The 20,626-nt window shown below is 50.2% G+C and overlaps 1 protein-coding gene across 1 annotated transcript in view; it reads right to left on the minus strand.

Moving 5' to 3' along the window:
* Bcar1 (BCAR1 scaffold protein, Cas family member) overlaps positions 1 to 8,929 on the minus strand; it is a 38,083-nt gene extending 29,154 nt beyond the window's left edge. The window contains exon 1 of the mRNA XM_005318434.5: positions 8,749 to 8,929. Within this exon, the coding sequence (XP_005318491.1) occupies positions 8,749 to 8,760 (12 nt within the window). The 5' untranslated portion in view covers positions 8,761 to 8,929. The remainder of the gene's footprint in view (positions 1 to 8,748) is intronic.
* Between the last annotated feature and the right edge of the window lie 11,697 nt (positions 8,930 to 20,626).

Consider the following 20,626-nt stretch of genomic DNA (forward strand, 5'->3'; position numbering starts at 1 on the left):
AGTAACCCAGACAGAGCAGAGTACGCACTCTCAGGGTGGTGTCAGAGCTGTCAGCCATAAACAGCTTTCCACCCTCTGCTCTTCAAGGATCCCAGTACACCCAGTGCCTCCCACGGCCATGCAGCTCCAGCTTCTCCCTTCAGGTGCTTCCCAGAAGGGGCAGCACAACTCTCCCAGTTATTTTCATTGTTTTTCTAATGTGAAAATTAAAAAGTAGCAGAGGCACCCACAGGGAGGTGTCTGCCTCAGGGTGGGTGCTGTGCCTAGGGGGCCCAAGCTTCAGGGGGCCAGTATGACAGCCAAGCAATGCTCAGAAGCTCTGCGCCCCACCCAGAGTGATCACTATGGTGGTCTGTGTCCCCCCCTTTCTGTCCCCCTTCCCTCCCCCCACCTCTCTGTACCAGGGATTAAACCCAGGGGTGCTCTACCACTGAGCTACATCCTCAGCCCTTTTTATTTTGAGTCAGGATCTCGCTAAGTTGCCTAGACTGGCCACATACTTGTGCTCCTCCTGCCTCAGCCTCCTGAGTCACTGAGATTACAGGTGTGCACCACCGTGCCTGGCTGTTTCCCTTTCTCTTCTGCACCTTCCTTGCCCATCTCCCACTTCCCTCTCCCCTCCAGCAGGGTGCTGCCACAGCTGCCCGCACATGTGTATGGAATGAGGAGGCCGGGACCTATGTACTACCCTCCCTGCTGACTGAGATCTGGCCCCTGCAGCCTTGCTCCATGACAGAGGCAGCCCCTCAACACTGCCTGCAGAGTAAAAGCTGGCGGACAAAAATGGCCTTGGGGAAGAGAGGAACAAGGCAGAAGGAGGGGCATGGGGTGGGGTAGGTCCCAGTCTTCAGAGAAAGCTCAGCTGCTGGTAGCTGCCTTTCTCCTCTGTTTGACAGGCTGGGTGGGCAGGGACAGGGTGTGGTCAAGAGGCCTCCCCAGCCTGGCCATCTGCTCTTGCCTTTCCCATGGCAACCAGCCCCAGCAGATCAGGCAGAGGCGGGTGGCTTCACAAGCCATCTGCTGCCCACCCCAGGCTGCTTCCATCAAACACAGTGCCCATACCCACAAATACCCACAGAGGGGCAGAACTGTGTTCCCTGCCATTGGGCTGGGGTTAGTAGGGCAAGGGACCAGCAGGTTCACAGGAGGGGTCCTGGGGCCTCTGGAATGGGAATACAGGTAAGAGTGGATATACAGAAGGCAGAGCTATAGCAGCCACTAGGAAAGCAATGCTTTCTTTCCTTGGACGTAATGCAGTCATCCCACCTGAGCCTGTTCTAGCCTATAGAGAGGTTCCATTTGCCCCAGGAGATCCAGTCCCAAGCTTTTGCTTACCTTTAGTCTATAAGGACAGGAGCAGACAATGATTCCAGCTAGCTGTGGGACCTCCAGTTAGTCACTGCCCCTCTCCGAGGCTCAGTTTGTACATCTGTTAAATGTAATCCCTGACAGCAGCTGTGCTATCCCAGACCCTGAGAAGGGTGGCGTGTCTGGACTGCACACGGGATGGTAACACCTTGAAGGCATGCTGCCAGCAGCATATCAATACCCCACACTGTCACATGTCCAGGGCCACCCTGATGGGCACAATCCCTCCCCTGGACCATACTACATGCACCAGTATACCCTGTTAAGTCTATTCCCCAAGACCTCCCGCTCTCCCCACCTGCAAAGAACTCCCTCCTCAGGTGCTCTGTGATTCCTTCTTCTTCCCCCAAACCTCATCGGAGGCTCAGGGGCAAAATCCTTCCTTGGAGTCTGGTTGCCCTCAAATCCACAAGCCAATACAGGGGGTGGGCAGGGACTCCCTAGAACCAGGTTCTAGGATGCTGCTTATGGGGTCTATCTCTGTCATTCTCACCTACAGACTGAGTATCCACTGCACACTACGCGCCACACTAGAATACTGCTGTGCAAATAGTCCCGTCCTCAGGGAACTTACACCCTGGGCTGCTGGGGTGCAGGACATTATGAACAGCTAATCACACATATCAGTGGTAACAAGGACTCTGTGGGAGAACAAAGCAGACAGCAGCAGACTGATGGGGAGGGGATGTTTTACACAAGATACTTGGGGGGCCTCTCTGAGAAGGTGGCATTTAAGCAGATGTGTGAATCTTTTGCTAAGGCTCATTATGCAGAAAAAAAAAAAAGTAACAGTAAAGACTGGTAAAAAAATAGCACAGGCGAGCCCACTCCTTCCTTCAGTGTGAAGAGACACTTCAGGCCCCAAAGAACGCCTCTCAACACTCCCTCCCCAGGCGTGGCTTCTTCTGCTGAGCTTGGGGCTCCCATGGTTGAAGCAGGGGCACCCTAGAGTATCTGACCAGCAGGGCATCTCGGTAGTCCAATACAGACTAAGGAGAGAGGGTGGGACACAGCTCTCAGGACAGGCTGCATTCTCTCCCACCTCCTGATCTCTTTGAAGTCCTGACAGCCAGGACCTGGGGGAGTGGGGTAGGCTGGAAAAAATGCAGATGCCTCAAACGGCTAAGGTGAACCTGCCAGGTAACCAAGGAGTGGAGACAACTGGAGAGGGCTGTGAACCGGGAAGAGCGTCATTACACCCCTTTCTAAGCAATCATGTTACTTTGGAAGATTCAGGATTTGGGAGCCCAGATAACTCTCAAGGCATGCCCCAAGGCTTTATGATTGGATATCAGGTTTTATAAAACACTGAAACAAGGTATTAAACCGACCTCTGACAGTGTTCTGGTACTGAAAGATACACAGTACACAAAAGATAGCGACAGCAATCCATCAGCAAGGGAGTGGATCAATGCACTGTGATATATTCATAAGGGAAACACCTCTCAGCAACAAAACAGAGCAAACTATCAATACCACCACATGGATGAAAATCTCAAAACCAGCAGGCTGAAAAAACATGCCAGATCCAAAAGAGTACCTACTATATGTTCCTACTTATGTAGAGTTCAAAAATAGGCAAATCTGCCAGGCACACCTGTAATCCCAGCAACTTGGAAGGCTGAGGCAGGAGGACAGTACATGTGAGGCCAGCCTCTGCAACTTAGTAAGAAGACCCTGTTTTGAAAGAAAAAAATCAAAGGGCCAAGATGGGCTGGGGTTGTGGCTCAGTGGCAGAGCGCTTGCCTCGCATATGTGAGGCACTGGGTTCAATCCTCAGCACCCATAAAAATGAATAAACAAAATAAAGATATTGTGTCCATGTATAACTAAAAAATATATATTTTTTTTAAAAAGGGCTGAGATGTAGCTCAGTGGTGGAGCACCCCTGGGTTCAATCCTGGGGGTAGAGTGGGGGAACAGACAAATTTAAGGCAGTGATAGCAATCAGAATGGTGGCTGCCAAATGAGGTAGGGACACTTGACTGCAAAGGGGCTTTTAAGAACTTTCTGAAGTGATGGAGACATTAATTATCTTGATTTCACTAATGGTTACATGGAAGAGTCTACATTAGTCAAAATTCATCCAGCTATACATTCAACATACCTCAGTAAGAGTCTCAGCTGGTTTAAAAAAAAAAAATCACAAAAGAAAAATGCATGGCATTATATACAATTTCAGAATTTTAAAAAAAATAGGTATTGCAATCCTAAATTCTTTTTTCCCTGGCTGTCAGGGAGCTTAAAATTAAATTTTTATGCCTAATTAGCCTGGACTTTCTGGAATAATCTTTCCTCTTTCCCAATACATTACATAGTTCTGGATCTTTTGATGAGTCCAGACTATTTGTGTCTTCCACTATAATCTGCTTCAAATCTTTCTTGGAATTTGGCAGAGTTTAAGTAATAAATTAAAATTACTGAAAAGCCCCCTTAGCCTCTAATCCCTCCTAGAAAGGAGATTAATTTTAGAGCTGCAACTTGTGACCCTCTCTCCTGCCAGAGCAGGCATTCTCCAGCTGAGGTCCCTAACCCGCCCCAGCTGAGTTTCTTGGAGGGAGGGAGACAATGCCACAGCAAAGGGTGACTAAGAGGAAGACAAAGAAACAAAGGGGTTTGGCCAGGATGCAGTGAAAGCAAGCAACAGCTGTTCGGCAGTCAAGTCCAGAGCTGGGAGCTGAAGATGAGCCTGAGGGGGCAGGAGGGGCACAGTGAACCACAGAGAGAATAACTTCACACCCAGGGAGGGAAGTGGGAGGTGCAAGGGTCATCCCACCCCTACAGCAGGTACTCAGTCACAGCCTTGAGCCTACTCCTTAAAGTACTTGATCCATAGGATGAGGTGGTGCCCTGCCTGCCCTGTGCCTTGCCAGGCAGCTACAGACCATGATAAGGACAGATCTGTACCATCCCAGTGGCTTCTACTACCTTCCACTCTGCCTTACTCAGGGAGCAGAGTATCGACCTGGCCTGGGATGCAGTGGGCCAGCTAGTGGCCCTACCAGATGTCAGTCTGTTACTCTGTAGGCAAAGTGACGACAACAACCTCCCACTCAAGGCTTTGGGTGGGGGGTGCCTAGGGCGGGGGAATGTGGCTGGGTGATAGAAGCTTGCTTAGCATGTGTGAGGCCCTGTGATTGGCGGGGAGGGGGAATATGGAGGGGGGTTCTTGCTGGCTGGGCCAGAGCAAGGAAGAAGCCAAGGTCATTCCACCACTAAGGCCTTGGAACTACAGCCACCTCAAAAGAAGGGCCACTGGAGGTGGCCCTGAGCAAGCCACAGAGAATGACAGAGACATGAGGCAGACTGCCTGGGAACCTTCCCCACCCTGTTGTACAGAAGTCAGAAGCCCCAGCAGGAAAGGATAACAATCTCCGCAGATTCTTACTAACAGCATTGTGCATCCCTCACCAAGTTCTCCCCAGACCCTGAAGGCTCAGTGCCATCAACATCCTCATCACACAGAGGATGAACTAAGACACATCAAGGTTCTCACTTAGGGCACAGAATCAGCACTTTTTTTTTTTTTTTTTTTTTTTGTAACAGGGATTGAACCCAGAGGCGCTTAACCACTGAGCCACATCCCCAGCCCATCCCCCTTTTAAAAATATATTTTATTTAGAGATAGGTTCTCACTGAGTTGCTTAGGGCCTCCCTAAGTTCTAAAGTCCTCTCACCCTTAACCACCAAACACTCCTCCCACCCTGAAGCAGACTCTCTGGGATCCCTCTTGGCCCCCAAGTCTCCCAGGACAGTGGCTGAAATACCAGGCTCTGCACAACAATGCAGCCACGGCTGGTGGGGTTCCACACCCTCAGCAGATGGCCAGGGGCAAGCTGGAGTCCTGAGGAGAGAGTGAAGAGCCAGGTGGGCGTGGATCCTGCTCCTGATAAAGCCTGCAGTCCTGTGAAGCAGCCTGACAGCAACCGAATGACCTCACCAATAAATGCACAATCACAAATGAAGGCTAGGAGAGCTTCCCAGGGGGTTGATGCATGGCTGAGCAGGAGCAACCTGGGAAGAAGGACAGGGCTGGCCCTGGTTTCTCCAGAGAGGAGCAAGCAGAGCCAAGCCTGTGGCAGGAGAGAGTATGGAAGGGGCTTTGGGGACTGAGCTGCAGACTCTGGACTTGGACACTGCTTCTTCCCACCTTATCCTCTTCAGCCCTTTCGACACAGCCTCAGCGGGCCACTGCCTGGCTTCCCAGGCCAGCTGTGAGCCCCAGGGCAGACCCTCCTGGCTCCTTGGCCAGCCCTCCCACACACGGCACCTGCTGGTACAGAGCCAGGCACAGAGGTCACCCCAGTAACGCTGGCAGAAGTTCAACCAGATACCAAGCCCTGGCCACTGCTGGGCTGGTCAGGACTAGACCAACCTTGCTACATAGCACCAGGCAAGCTGCCTGCTGCCCAGGGGCACTAAAGGGGTTACACAAACTCATGCCTGGAAGGCCGCAAGCAGAGTATTAGGCTCTTAGCAGTTTTGGCCTGTCAACATCTCAACAGGCTGTAGCCTCTGCAATTATAGAGGCCACGCAGGATGATGGTCACTTTATGGCTTTAGATTCTGACTGATTACAATTGGCTCCTGCCCTGATTCCACCTCTCTCACTGGCCATGGGACCCTGGCAAGACATGGGTCCTTCCTGAGCCTGGGAGGCCCAGCCCATGCCTGGCACACAGGACATGTTCCACACAAGTCAGCATATGCATCCCTTGAAAAGACCCATCCCTTGGTAAAGGAGCACAGGAGGTGTGGGAGGAACACCACTATTTCATCACAGGAAATGAGGCAAAAAGAGACTTCAGGGCATTTCTCTGCAAGCTGGAGGTGGCCTCCTTCCTGACAGTGACAGCACAGTAAGCATCTTGCCACTCTTGAACAGATCCCACCCCAGTGAGCCCAGACATCAAAGGTAGGCCATTTCTAAGTGTGAACTGCCAACTGGGAGGCACTGTCCAGGGCACTGGACAGCCATGCTCAAGAGGAAAGCATATATTAGAGAACAATCAAGAAAAGAATGTCCAGGCACTGCCAAAGCACTGATTTTGGCTCCCAGCAGAGTAAGGAGCACTTAGCAGGGGGGCAGGGACACTGTGGTACCTTTCCCTCTCCAGTCTACTACTCCACAGGAGTCAAACAGCAAGTGAGATCCTTAGCACAAGGCCTGCTTAAAAACCCAGGGAGTCATACCCAGCTCAAACTGGCCCATCCCAATGTCTTCTCTCCCTGCCATCACCTCCCATCCCGTTCGGAAGCATCTTGTAATTTCTGTGGGTCAAAGTGCCTACGTCAGCCCTATCCAGAAAAAGATTGCCCAAATGAGCGGGTATGCTTAAAACGTGTCCCTGAGCACCACATGGGCAGTTACCACTCTGGGTTCCAAGAGCAAGGCTTGAGCAAGCGGCTTAGTCTGGAAGCCTCCTTAAGGCCTCCCCAGCACATGAAAATAATCTTCTGCTCCAAAAATTAACTTCTAGTCCTACTATTCTTATACACTACCCAAGGTCCTAGGAGACACCAGGTGATCTGACAGCTCAGCCACCCTCTGCAGAATGCATGAAGGCTGTGTCTATAAGCAAGAAGGTGGGGAGTGACTTGGAGCAGGCCATAATGGGGAGCAGATTAGTTGACCTCAACTGCAGTTCTCCAGTTATACCTATCTGTCCAGGTCCCACCCAATCTGCCACCCTCTCTAGTTATAGATGGGCCACCCAAGGCAGATTTAAGGACAGCTGCCCAAAGTCCTGTGAGACAAGTGGGCTGCATGCAATTGCAGACTCCGCATCCAGAGCTTTGCACTGATTATGGACAACCAAATCAAATGTAGGTCTCCCAACGAGGCCTGACCAGGCTACCATGTGGCCAAAGTGGCATTCCCATTTACCACTGCCCTAGAGACCTTGGCCCTTAAGCAGACCTGGGGGTGGGGGTCCACTTTATTTTTCTGAACAGTGTTCACAGAGGCAGAGCTAGTTGGGCCCTAATGCTCTAGCCTAGGCAGATCCAGAGCTCTACAGGAAAGCGGAGCAGAAGAGGGTCTGGGCAGGCATTTTCTATCTTTTCTTTTTGGAAATGAGGCAATTATGCTCTGAACCAGAACAGATGGGATGGGGGGTTCACATCAGCTCGACCTGAAAGCCCTAATTTTTCATCTGTAATTCTGCATTACCGCTTCTGGAGGTGGGCAGGAGCTGGGCTCTTTAATTCCATAATAACAGTGCTTTGCATTTACACAGCATCTCTCCTCCAGTAATCTCCATACACTTTAAAATAGTTAATTAAGAGACCACTTGCCTGCCAGGAAGCCCCAACTGTCTGCTTCACCAAAAGGATGAAGGTGAGAAGCAATTCCAGAAACAAGGCCAGACTGGGCAGGGCTCTGGCTTATTGCCTCTTCCTGTCAGAGGGAAAAGCCCCTGACTCAGCAGAGAAACAATGGCTGGAGGCCACAGCTCTCCCAGGCAAATGGTGCCCCCTCTGGCAAGAAGCAGAGTACAGATTCCCACCTCAGTCTGTCCATCTGTAAAGTGGGCTGGGGCCTGTATGTGAGGCCTGGTCACCCCAGATAGCCAGGATCACTTGCCACCCTCAGGAGGTGAGACCCAGAAGTCTAGGGATGCTGTCTCATCTGCGGAACGTACAGCCATGGTCTGGGGGCTGCCCAAAGCCACCTGTTGGGCCACGAAAAGGGGGTATCAGGCAGAGAAGGCTCATAGATTGAAGGGAGGAAGCTGCTGGTCTCAGGGGCCTAGAGGTTCAGCCAGGGAGCAAAACTTCCCGGAAAGTAAGTGGATCAGCCAGTGCAGATACGGCTGAGAAACGGCTGTCTCTGGAGACAGGACAGACTTTGACCCAGGCCTGGCCATCCTGGTGGGGACACAGAAGCACAACAGGGCAACTATCCAAGGGAGTTTTCTGGGGGTCAGCACAGACCTCCCCAACCCTCACCCAGCCCAGACCTGGACTTTGGTTCAGGGGACCGACAAAGATCCCTCCCGACTAGGCCTGGCCATCCGGGTGAGGATTCCAGCGGGACTGTACAGGCTCCTGCCTGGCCCAGGTGTCCCAGTGGGGGCAACAAAGACCCCTACCGACCCAGCCGTCCTGGGGAGCTTCCCGAGGCGACAGCACAGACCCCCAGCCGACCCGTCTCTCCTGGAAGCTGATGAAAAGGCAGAGACAGAGAGGAGGGCGTGGGGGAGACGCCCCCAACCTGTCGCCCGACCCCTGCGCGAGAAAGACCAGATGGAGCGACCCCCAGTCTGGCTGTCCCCGCGGCATCAGGCCTCAGCCGGCAGCTAAAGGTTGCAGGCCGGGCCGGGGACAGCGGGCCAGGGGGGCGGCGGACCCGGGGTCCCGGGCGGCGTTGGTACTCACCGGCACAGACATCGTGGCCGCTGCTCCCGGGGCCCAGCGGGCAGCGGCGCCGGCAGGCTGGGGGCTTGGGTCCGCCCGCGCCGCTCACAGCCCCCGGCGCGGGGTCCCGGGGCTCTGGAGGCTGCTCGCGGGCTCCTGCGCGATCTCGGCGGCCGGACCGTCCGGCGGCTCCAGCCCGCACCGCGCATGCGCCGCCCGCCCCGCCCCGCCCCCTCCCGGCTGCTGTGCGGCGGGCTGCGTTAAAGGCGAGGACCCCGGACCCCGGCATTTTTCTGTCGGCCCAACGCGGAGAGGAGGCCCGGTCCCCACACCTTATCCCTCCTTGGAGGACCACCTCTAGACGCCTCATCTCATGTCCGCCCAACCTTTTCTGGAGGCCAGAACCTCCGCCCACGGCACATCCCGGGTGCTGGGCGCCTATCCCGCGGCCCTGGCCGGGCTCCCAGTCCCGGTGTCCGGTCGTAGACGGGGGTGGGGCTGGGCTCGGCTAAAGGCGATAGCAGGTCAGCGGAGCAAGACTTAGAACCCTTTTGTCTTCCCCCAGCGCAGAGGGAACCCAGGGATCCCTGATACGCCCCACGGCGCCGCCCAGGGCTCCTCTGGCCACATTCCCAGGACACGGGAGCTCCTGACTCCCCGGGAGCAGACTGGCCCATCCTTGGGTCCACCAGACAGATCTGGACTGATTTTTAGGGAGGATCCTGTCTCCTGGTAACCCTCGTCTATGGGCCCACCCACAGCCATCCCTGCGCGGTGGGCCAGCCCTTCAGATGCTGAAAGCCTGGCACACACGGACCTGAGCCTTCCTTTCCCCAGGTTACACACCCCCAGTGTCTTCAGCCATTCCCCCACAGACATGGTGGAAATATGCACCAGCAAGCAGGGAGCACATACATGTTCATCATCATCTCTCCACCTCCCTTGCTGCTTCCATATTATTCTTAGATCCTTCAGCTACCAAAAGGCCGAAAGAATCAGGGGTCATTCTGCTACCCACCCCATACAGCCTGTTCCTGCTTGGGGGTAGGTGGACTTTCAGGCCAAGGAGAGACACAGGATAGTAGCTGCCAGTTGCCGTGGGAGGGTGAGGACCAAGACCAAGCGGTGATCAGATGGGGGAACTGGCCAGGGGCAGCTCCTAGAGGTAAGCCCTGATGACCACCCAGGGGAAGAAAGACAGAGCCATTTCCACGAGGCTAGTTGGCAGCATCCTTGGCTCATGGGGGATCTGGGTTGTGGACAGAGAACTCTAGCCCCTGAGGAAGTATCTCTGGGTGCACTGTGGATCTGAACAGGCTCTTTAGTCTACCAGCTGTGCAGTGGCCAGAGGTCCAAGGTGATTGGATGGTGGAAGCAGAAATGGGGGTGCCGACTTCCCCAGGGCTGGCCCCAGCACCCCAGACCTTTACATTCCCCATCAGCAGATCATCCCTTGAAGTTTAGAAGGCTTTCAGCCTTCTTCCATGAGGGGTGGGATAGCATTGGTCTCCTCCCCAGGATGGTTCTGAAAAAGTTCTGATGGTGGCCATGGGCCATGAAGAGAATATAAGATGTCTTAGAAAGGGGACATCAAGACCTGCCACCATACCCAGATCCTAGTTCTAGGACTGATTCGAGGTCCCTTTCTGCTCTGATTGAGCAAGGTTGTCCCCTTCATCCCTGGAGTGAGGGGGTCCCAGTTGAGCATCTCTGTGTCCCTAGCCCAGTACTCAGCAGGGTATTGCTGGAGGGGGCAGGCGGGGTTACAGCAAGTGGAGGGGTGGGGTCTGGGCTGACAGCTGCCACCTCCTCAAAGGGTGCTCTGTGTGTGTTTGGCACATGGCCCTGCTCGTGCCCACCCTCCTGCGTCCAGCTGGCATGGGGGCTCCTAAGTGAGAGCAGTAGCTCAGTCTGGCGCCTGGGCTCCCGGCCACACGCTCCGCTATCATGGAGGCCCCCTCCACCACCGTGGTACCCACCCCTCCCTTGCTCAGGCTCCACCTCCCTTTCACTTTTCCTAGGTTCTCTCCTGTCACCCACTTTCTGTCTCCTCTCTCTTCTCCCCCATTTTAGGTGCCCAGGCCAAAACAGGGTGAGTAGCAAAGAAAGAACCCTTCCGCACAAGGCAGATCAAGAGGAGGGCTGCAGCTGGGGCCAATCCTTAAAGCCACGTCCTCTTGGCCTCCAGCTGCCTCCGGGGCTTTGCAAACTTGTCCCTTAGTGCTAGGAAACAGGACGCTGGCAGATCTGTCTTTTGCTCTGAGAACCTTGGGTGTGGGATGGAGGCAGCTAAAAGAACCCCTTTGGGGCACTGAGGGCCCTCTCCAGACACTACCTCTGCTCTTTCCTCATCTGTCCTGCAGGGGAAATGATCCCCCGATGACTCACTCAGTCCCTTGGAGAACAGCCTCTGGGGGCCTCACTACCAGCAGTTCAGACTAGAAGCAACAGCTGGGCTGCCCAAGTAGGCGCCAGTGACCCCAGAGGGACCTTGAGGGCAAACAGGGCCCTCATACCAGCTCCCCACCCAGGAAGGCTTATAGTTGTTCCTGACACTAAGGGAAAGGAATCTGGATGAGGCCTTTTGGCCATATAAATTAGGGTGGAGATAAACTTCACACCCGGCATCCAGACACCTTGTCTCCTGGGCCTGTCCATGTTTATAGAACCTGAGGGCTGAGATGTGGCTTGTTTCTCCTTCCCTCCAGGTTACTCTGACCCAGGAGCCTCTACCAGGAAAATGCAGAATCTTATGAAGACTTTCCCAGGCACCGTGTCACAATCTTACATGGTATCTTGTCACTGTAAATGAACAAATATTGACACATCCTTAGTAACCCAAGTCCACACTTCATTCAGATCTTCTTAGCTTTCCCTGCTGTCCTTTTCCTGTTCTGAGCTCCCATCTAGGATCCCATATCACATTTATTTATCATTCCTGTCACCTCAAGTCCTCCAGACTGTGGTGGTTCTCAGGATTTCCTTGTTTCTGATGCCCTTGATGGTTTTTGAGGTTTATCAGTCAGGAAGTTTGTAAATGTCCCTCAGTTGGGACTTGTCTGATATTTTCCTCATGATTACACTAGGGTTATAGGTTTTTAGGAGGGGGATCACAGAAGTAGAATGTTACTCTCATCACGTCATGTCAAGATCGCTCATCACCTGGCAGAGGTGGTACTTGTCAGGTTCCTCCAGTGTTGAGCTCTCTTTTCATTTTACTCTTGGAAGGAAATCACTGTACACAGCTCGCACCTAAGAAGTGGGGAGTTATGCTGTGCTTCCTTGAGCACAGAGTAGCGACTTAAGTGATCTGGAATTCTCCTGTATGGGAGAGTTGCTTCTTCTCCCCCATATATTTATTTATCAATCATTTGTCTAGGGGCTGGGATTGTGGCTCAGAGGTGGAGCGCTCTCCTAACATGGGCGGAACCTGGGTTCGATCCTCAGCACCACATAAAAATAAAGCTATTGTGTTGTGTCCTTCTGCACCTAAAAAAAATTAATAATAATAATTTGTCTATACTAAGTGGACCCATGGATATTTTTTTTATACATTGGACAATAATCCAGTGCTATACACATATAATCCAATGCTACTACATGTATTTTGTTGCTCAAATTGTTCCCTCTTGGGCCATCGGGAGCTCTTTAGTTGGTGAATCAGATTTTTCAAGAGAATCTAGAAACCCAGATTGTTTTATAAAATCTTTGGATTTCTGGGGCTGGGGATGTGGCTCAAGCGGTAGCGCGCTCGTCTGGCATGCGTGTGGCCCGGGTTCGATCCTCAGCACCACATACCAACAAAGATGTTGTGTCCGCCGAGAACTAAAAACAAATAAATATTAAAAATTCTCTCTCTCTCTCCTCTCTCTCTCCTCTCTCACTCTCTCTTTAAAAAAAAAAAAATCTTTGGATTTCAAAATGACTGAGCCAAAAAAAATGTTTCTGCAGATCAGCTTCAGGCAACTCTGGGCTCTGGAAGCAGAAGACTTGATTTGCATCTTGCTCTGTTGCTTGCAGCTGAATGACCTTGTATGAGGAAGTTAACCTGCCTGAGGCTCAATTTCCTCATTTCTGAAATGGGAGACTACTCCTCCTGGGGTGTTTGGGAGGATTCAGTTGAATGATGCAGTGATACAGGTACAGTGGGTAGGCACTAGACCTAGCATAGATTCCTTACTTTTTTTCCCCACCTGGGTTCAAACCTGGGGGCTCACACATGGTAGGCAGTGCTCTATCACTGAGCTATATCCCCAGCCCAGAATCTTTGCTTATTAAATGACAGAGATTATCCCTACCCATATGCCCCAGCCATACGTGGTTCGGCAGTTCTCTATGAAGGGCAAAGAACTGAGTTTATTCTTGGGAGGTGTCAAGGGAAACTTCAGGAAGGGGATGGCTGAAGGCTCTGGTGTGGTCAGGAACAGGAAGTACCCACCCCAAGCCTGGTTTTCCGCATGAGAGTCAAGCCCCACCACTCTGTAGTAACACTACATTGAAAGGTGGGAGGAGTACCAAGAGCCAGAGGTCTTATCTTACACTGTCTAAAGAATGAATGTCTTCTAGCTGGGCACCATGATCCTCTTGGAATCCCACACACCTGTAATCCTAATGGCTCAGGAGGAAGAGACAGGAGGACGGCAAGTTCAAAGCCTTCAGCAACTTAGCGAGACCCTGTCACTAAATAAAATACAAAAAAGGGCTAGGGCTGGGGCTCAGTGATTGAACTCCTGGGTTCAATCCTTGGTACCAAAAAAAAAAGAGTGACTTCTTCACCCCAGGAAAGTAAAACAGACTGGCACAGAAAGAGGAGCTCAGCTTAGTAAAATGGCTAGGGAAGCCATCGGTCAGCCAGGCTGGATGCTGGGTTTGGTCCTGGTACCACCTCACACCCACTCCAGGACTTTAAGCAGGTCCAGTTTCCAGCATTCTTGAGTGGTTTCACGGTTTGAGCAAAGGTGGGCCTTTGGGAATGGGGTAAGACAACCCCCTTGTTTTTCTCCATCACAGAACCTTGGGTACCTCCTATCTAGAGAGCACCTGGTTAGGGACGGGTGGTGTTCAAGACATTGGACTGCTGGGGGCACAGAGAGACTATTGTCCCTTAGATGAGGGCTTTCAAGAACTGGGTATGAGGATATATTAGTTTCCTCTTGCTGCTGTAACAAATTATCACAAACCTAGAGGCTTACCATAACAAAAATTTTCAGGGGGGTCTGAGGTCGTGCTCACTGGTAGAGCGCTTGCCTGGCATGTGTAAGGCACTGGGTTCGATTCTTAGCACCACATATAAATAAATAAAATAAAGGTCCATCAACAACTAAAAAAATATTTTTAAAAAGTTTTTTTTGTGTGCATGTCTCTCTGTTTTTTTTAAGAGAGAGTGAGAGAGGAGAAGGAGAGATATAATTTTTAATATTTATTTTTTAGTTCTCGGCAGACACAACATCTTTGTTGGTATGTGGTGCTGAGGATCGAACCCGGGTCGCACGCATGCCAGGCAAGCGCGCTACCGCTTGAGCCACATCCCCAGCCCTTAAAAAGGTTTTTAGAGGGGATCTTGTTTTGGTGCTAGAGGTTGAACCCAGTGGACACTTTACCACTCAGCCACATCCCCAGCCTTTTTTTTTTCTTTTTTTTTTTTTTAATTTTGAGACAGATCATTAAGTTGCTGAGGCTAGCTTTTTTATTTTTGCGATGCTGGGGATTGAACATGGGGCTTGGGCATACCGGGCAGGTAGGTGATCCAGCAATGAGCAGCATCCCCAAATTGGATTTTTTTTTTGAGGGGGTGTACCAGGCATCGAACTCAGGGGCACTTAACCACTGAGCCACATCTCCAGCCCTATTTTGTATTTTATTTGGAGACAGGAGCTCACTGAGTTGCTTGCCACCTTGCTTCGCTATTGCTGAGGCTGACTTTGAACTCACGATCTTCCTGTCTTAACCTCCTGACCTGCTGGGATCACAAGCATGTGCTACGGCTCCTGGCCAAAAATATAGTATTTTTCTGAAGTCAGAAGCTCAAAATGGGTTGCCAAGATTGCATTCCTTTTGGAGACTCCAGGGAAAAATCCCTTTCTTTGCCATTTCCAGTTTCTAGTAGCCACCCACTTTCCTTGGCTCATGCCCCAACACCACTCTGACATCTGTTTCTAGTAATCAGATCTCTTTTTCTAGTCCGGACCATGCTGCTCCCTCTTATAGGACCCTTTTGATTCCTATAAGGGTCCTCATAGGACTGAACTGAACCCACCTGGACAATCCAAGAAATTGTCTCCATCTCAAAGTCTTTAGTCTAATCACACTTGCAAAGCATCTTTTGCCTTGTAATGTAATGAAGTCATTGATTTCAGGGATTAGAATGAGGATATATTTGGGGGGTATATTAGCTGATTGCAGGGAGCTTGGGCATCACCCTACTCCTTGGAGTAAGACCAAGTCTCAGTATCTCACCTGATCCCACTCAGAAACCTAGCTCTTGTCCTCCCACTGCAAACCACACCCTGCCTGTGGCTAAGACACAAATAACTATGGAGACCCTCATGCTCCCACAGCGGCTCTCCCACTGGGCGTCACAGCCTGAATGTCTACCTTAGTGATTTGGCCAGAATAGGAATCCTTTTGCTTAGTTTAAGCAACACATCTCACTGTTCGTGGGAACAGCTAGAAATGATGTGAGGCTACAGTGTGCAGACAGGATGATATGTATGGCTCTTTTGACCCCAAGATTCCAGGAATTTGTCCAAAAAAATGCACTCACAAAGAGCCAAAGAAATGCATGCAAGGATGTTACAGATTTCCTTTTGATTGGGAAACCTTGGGAATAACTTATGTGTTCAATAGTGGGCATCAGTTGAACAAGTCACAGGACTCTACCATAGCAGAATCCTGGGTAGCTGATAGAAACAATACGGGATTACATGAAAATATGATTATCATGTACTATTAAGAGAGAAAATTAGTTACCTTATTTTAATAAAAATTCACATTTGTATTTATGTCACATATTTTCACTGGGAAAATAGAAGAATAGAAAGCAAGATATCAGCTCTACTTATGTTGAAAGTAGGGGTGGGATTTTTTCCCACCATATGTGATATTCAGGGATGGCCTTTTATACAGGTTCAGAAGTAGAACCTTTTCTCAATCTTCCTGGGTTAGAATTTCACAGACTAATTTTTTTGTATGTTTGTTTGTTTTTGGTACTGGAGAGTGAACTGTGGCACTGAGCCACATCCCAGTCCTTTTAATTTTGAGACAGAGACTCACTCAGTTGCTGAAGCTGGTCTTGCAATCCTCATGCCTCAGCCTCTCAAGTTCCTGGAATTTTAGATATATGCCACCATGCCCGGCTTATTTTCTAGTTTTTCTTGAATTAATTTATTACTTATCCGATTATTCATAGTAAACACACTTTTTAGATTATGTTAGAATAGGCATAACATGAAAGTATGCATTTAATCCATTGTTAGGTGCACACTTCAGGGGACTAAATACATTCACCATGCCGTGCCATTACCGCTGTGCGTTCCCAGAGCAGTTTCATCATCTTAAACAGAAACTCTGAACTCATTAAACAATAACTCCCTTCTCCCCTCAGCTCTTGGCAACCACCATCCTCCATTCTGCTCTGTGAATTTGCCCATTCTAGGTACCATATGGATATGTGCAATCAATCGTACATGATCTGTTTTATTTGTGTGTCCACCTTATTTCACTTAGAATCAGATTTTTCAAATGTATTTATTTATTTTTGAGATGGGATCTCACTATGTCTTAAACTCCTGAGCTCAAGGCCTCCTCCTGCCTTAGCCTCCCAAATAGGTGAACGATAGGCATCAAACCCAGCTATCAAATGTAATTTTGGCACACACCTGTCATCCTAGGTACTTGGGAGGCTGAGGCAGAAGGATTGCAAGTTTGAAGCCACCCTAGGCAATTTCGTGAGACTCTGTCTCAAAATAAAATTTAAATAGGCCGGGCTGGAGGCACACCGCTGTAATCCCCTCAGTTTGGGAGGCTGTGGCAGGAGGATTATGAGTTCTAGACTAGCCTTAGCCAATTTACGAGGCCCTAAAGCAACTTAGTGAGACCCTGTATCAGAATAAAAAATAAAAAGTCTGGGGTCATGGTTCAGTGGTTAAGTGCTGTTGGGTTCAACCCTTGGTACCAAAAAGAAAAAAAAAAAAAAAGGGCTGGGCATTCAGAGGCAGAATGCTCTGGCCTCCTCCTGGGTTTAATCCCTAGAATCCTGCCCTCTGCCCCTGGAGCAATTTTTCAGGGAAAATACAATCACTAAATTCTAGGAACTGCAAGCTGTCCTAGAAAAAGTTTCCCATGGACATTCTGGGTCCTGGGGCGCGGGTCTTCCCCAGGGGATTGAGACTGAGGGAGGCTGCAGGTTGCGTGGGGAGCTAGTGAGTCATGAGCAACAGTGTGGAACCCCACATGCCAATCCCCTTCACTCCAACCAGGTGAGAGGCCGAGGGACTCCCCTTCCCAGGTAGCTGGGTTGGGGCAGACCCCCAGGCTTTCGCCCTGGCTCCCAGGATGCTGGCTTCTGGCCTCCTGGTCTTCTAGGACATTTGTAAACACCAAGCAACCAGAGCCCCTTCCAGGAACAGCCTTCTTGTCCTTAGTGACTGTGACAAGTGGAATTTCACTCTCCACTGGAAACAATCCCCAGGGCATTGTATTTCTGAATCCAGAAATGAAGCCAAGCGGCTGGGTAGTATACATTCTCTAAATTATTAAAAAGCCTGAAAGAGCGGCTGCCACATTGGGGTCACCAGTGCGAGTCCCCAGAGTCACACTTGCACATTCTCAGCAAGGATGGGTCACCAGGCATCCTGGTCAGCAGCTCTGATGTTGCCCAAGGCCAAGGATCTGCCCCAGGGTGGGAGTAGGGGGAGCACTGGGAAAATACTGCTGCTCCCTGGGAGTGAGACTGATCTCTGTGAAAACAGGAAGGAACTCACTGTAGGGAGTGAGGTCTGCACTTTGGCAACGATCCAGGCTGCCTATCACCTCTGACCTCCAGTGGCAGGATAGGGTGAAAGGCTGGCCTGGGTTCTGGTCCTACCATGCGAACTTCAGTATGGTACTTAGACTCTCAAAGCAGGTTTTCTTCGCATTTCTACGATGGGGGTGCATCAGGCAGCAAGGCCTCCCACAGCCGCAGGGAGCACGCATCCCCACTGTACCCTGTGAATGGTGTCCCTAGGGGCATGCGGTGCAGTGGCCCTGGTTTAAATGCACAGCAAACATTTTACTGGGAAGCACTGGGACTGGTTGGTGTGGCACAGGGCTCTCTGAACTCACTCAGTTGAACGCTGATGCTGCAGGAGTCGCTGCAGCCTCTCCATTCTCACGCCGCCCCCCTGTCTACTGAGTGGAGGGGAGACCCATCAGGATGCTGAAGGTTGATGCAAGTTTTGGTCTCTTGGCTACACTGAGCAAGTTCTGCATGTAACATCTTTCATATAACTCAATGTTTGACCAAAGCAATGCCTGGTAGAAGATTCTAGAAACAGCTGAATGGTGTGGAGTGATGCTCATTGAGAGCACTTGGCCCCATCAAAATGACATCCCCCATGAACACGAGGCTAAGGCCCAGATACGTGGAGATAGACTCCAATGGAGGAATGAGAGTGACCGGCCCTTCCCTCCTCCTGTTGGGATTGGTAACAATTTCCTGGGAGGCAGCCCTGGAATGGGAGCTGGAAGATCTCTGGGCAGAAAACCAGTATGGGGAGGGCTGGCTCTGGGATGTGGCTCTGGGATGTGACCTGGGCAATGTGACACAAAATCAATCTTGTGATAAGTCAAAGGTCATTGGGACATAACTGCCCTGTCCACTGGGCTGGTGCAGCAGAAGGTTCTGGAACTCGAAACTGTCCAGTTCTGTCTGCTCCTTGGATAAACTTTCTCTTTCTAGTTCGGAGTAGGTCTCACTTAAAGCACTGGCTGTCTACTCCGAGAAGGGCAGACAGGGTTGAAACAAGCAACTGGCCCTGGTGAAGAGAGAGACCTTTCTGGGAGGGAACATTCTATTTCAAGCCCTTGAAAATGTCACCTTCCCTGACACAATCCCATGTGTAGAAGTAATCTAGAAATCATCAGGGATTCAGCTAAAGACCTGAAGACAAGGCAGGCCCACCCTGCAGTTTGTAATAAGAAGATGTGGGTCACCTAAATCACCAATGGTGGAATAACTGGTAAGATAAATTACGGTATGTAAACCTTAAAAATCATGTCCTTAATGGATGAGTTGGAGAATATAATGCTAAGTGAAGTTAACCGATCCCCAAAAACCAAATGCCAAATGTTTTCTCTGATATAATGAGGCTGATTCATAGTGGGGTTGGGAGGCAGAGCAGGGGAGGATTAGATGAACTCTAGATAGGGCAGAGGGGAGGGAGGGGAAGGGAGGGAGCAAGGGGTGTAAAAAAGATGGTGGAATGAGATGGACATCATTACCCTAAGTCCATGTATGGAGACAGGATGGTGTGAATATACTTTTATACAACCAGAAATATGAAAAATTGTGCTCTATATGTGTAATATGAATTCTGCTGTCGTATATAACAAATTAGAATAAATTTTTAAAAAAAAAATCATGTCCTTAGGTGGGCGTGGTGGTGCACACCTGTAATCAAAATTGTTTGGGAGGCTGAGGCAGTAGGATTGCAAGGGGCCGGACTGCTTGACTTAGCAAGACCATTTCAAAACAAAAAATAAAAAGGGCTGAGGATGTAGCTCAGAGGTATAACACCCCTGGTTTAAATCCCCAATACCATAAAAAAGGAAAGAAAAAAAATTGTGTCCTCAAAGAAGATTTGAGCAAACAGGGAAATGTTCATAGTATAATATGGAGGGGTGGTGTTGATTAATGGTAGAGCAATGGTCTAGCATGCAGAGATCCCCAGCACAGGAAGGAAGGAAGGAAAGAAAGGAGGGAGGGAGGGAGGGAGGAAATAAATACAAAAAGGCATGTAGCAGCCAGTCTGACAGAATTCTGCCGTGAGGGAAATGTTCTATACCTACATAGTTCAATACTATAGCCAGGGGTATGTGACTACTCATCACTTGAAATCTTTGGCTGCACAAATGAAGAACTTCTGCTTTAATTTTAATGAATTAAAATTTTAAATTTAAGCAGTCACATGTTGTTAGTGGTTTGTATTGAATCACACAGACACAGTATAATCCCAAATGTGTTAAGAAAAGGTATGAAAAAAGAACTGAAAATATCCTCAAGTGTATAGAGTGATTTTCTCTGTTAACAAGATTCTCGAATTTACATTGTGTTATTCTGTTTTCAAAGTTTCCTTTTTTGGGGGCGGGGGGCAGAAGAGGGGTGAGTGAACCAGGACTTCAAGAATGCTAAGCATGCACTCTGAGTTATACCTTCAGGAACGTGCTTCAAAATGTCAAGTAAGGAACAGATTCCCTTCTATAATCAGAATAACTAAAAGGACTGTCAGGAGGAGGGTGGGGAGAAAAGCCCAGAGCAGGTTAAGCTGGTGCTTGGAAGGGCCCAGCATGGCTGTGCTGGTGAGGAGCTGGAGACCTGGCCTCCGGCAGGTCTTATTTTAGCATAAGTGCTGCTGTCTGGCGCCTGAGTTTTCTCAGAGCTGCAGGGCAATCGAGTGGACACGCTGCAAACTTGGCTAAGCAGGTGTGGGTGTGTGCACAAGGATGTCACCATCTGTTTCCAGAGGCAGCAGAATGTTGCCCCTTCAGCTCTGTCTGTGGGTCTTGGGTGGATTTTGTTGCTTGAATTTCTCCCTCGCTTCCTGGGCCTGACTCAGCTGCTGCTTCAGATTCCTGACATCTTGAAAGAGGTGTCAACTAAGCTCCTTGCTGGGACTCCACTGACTTTGGAAGGGAGCAG

Source organism: Ictidomys tridecemlineatus, chromosome 15 (assembly GCF_052094955.1).
Source record: "Ictidomys tridecemlineatus isolate mIctTri1 chromosome 15, mIctTri1.hap1, whole genome shotgun sequence".
Lineage (NCBI taxonomy): Eukaryota > Metazoa > Chordata > Mammalia > Rodentia > Sciuridae > Ictidomys > Ictidomys tridecemlineatus.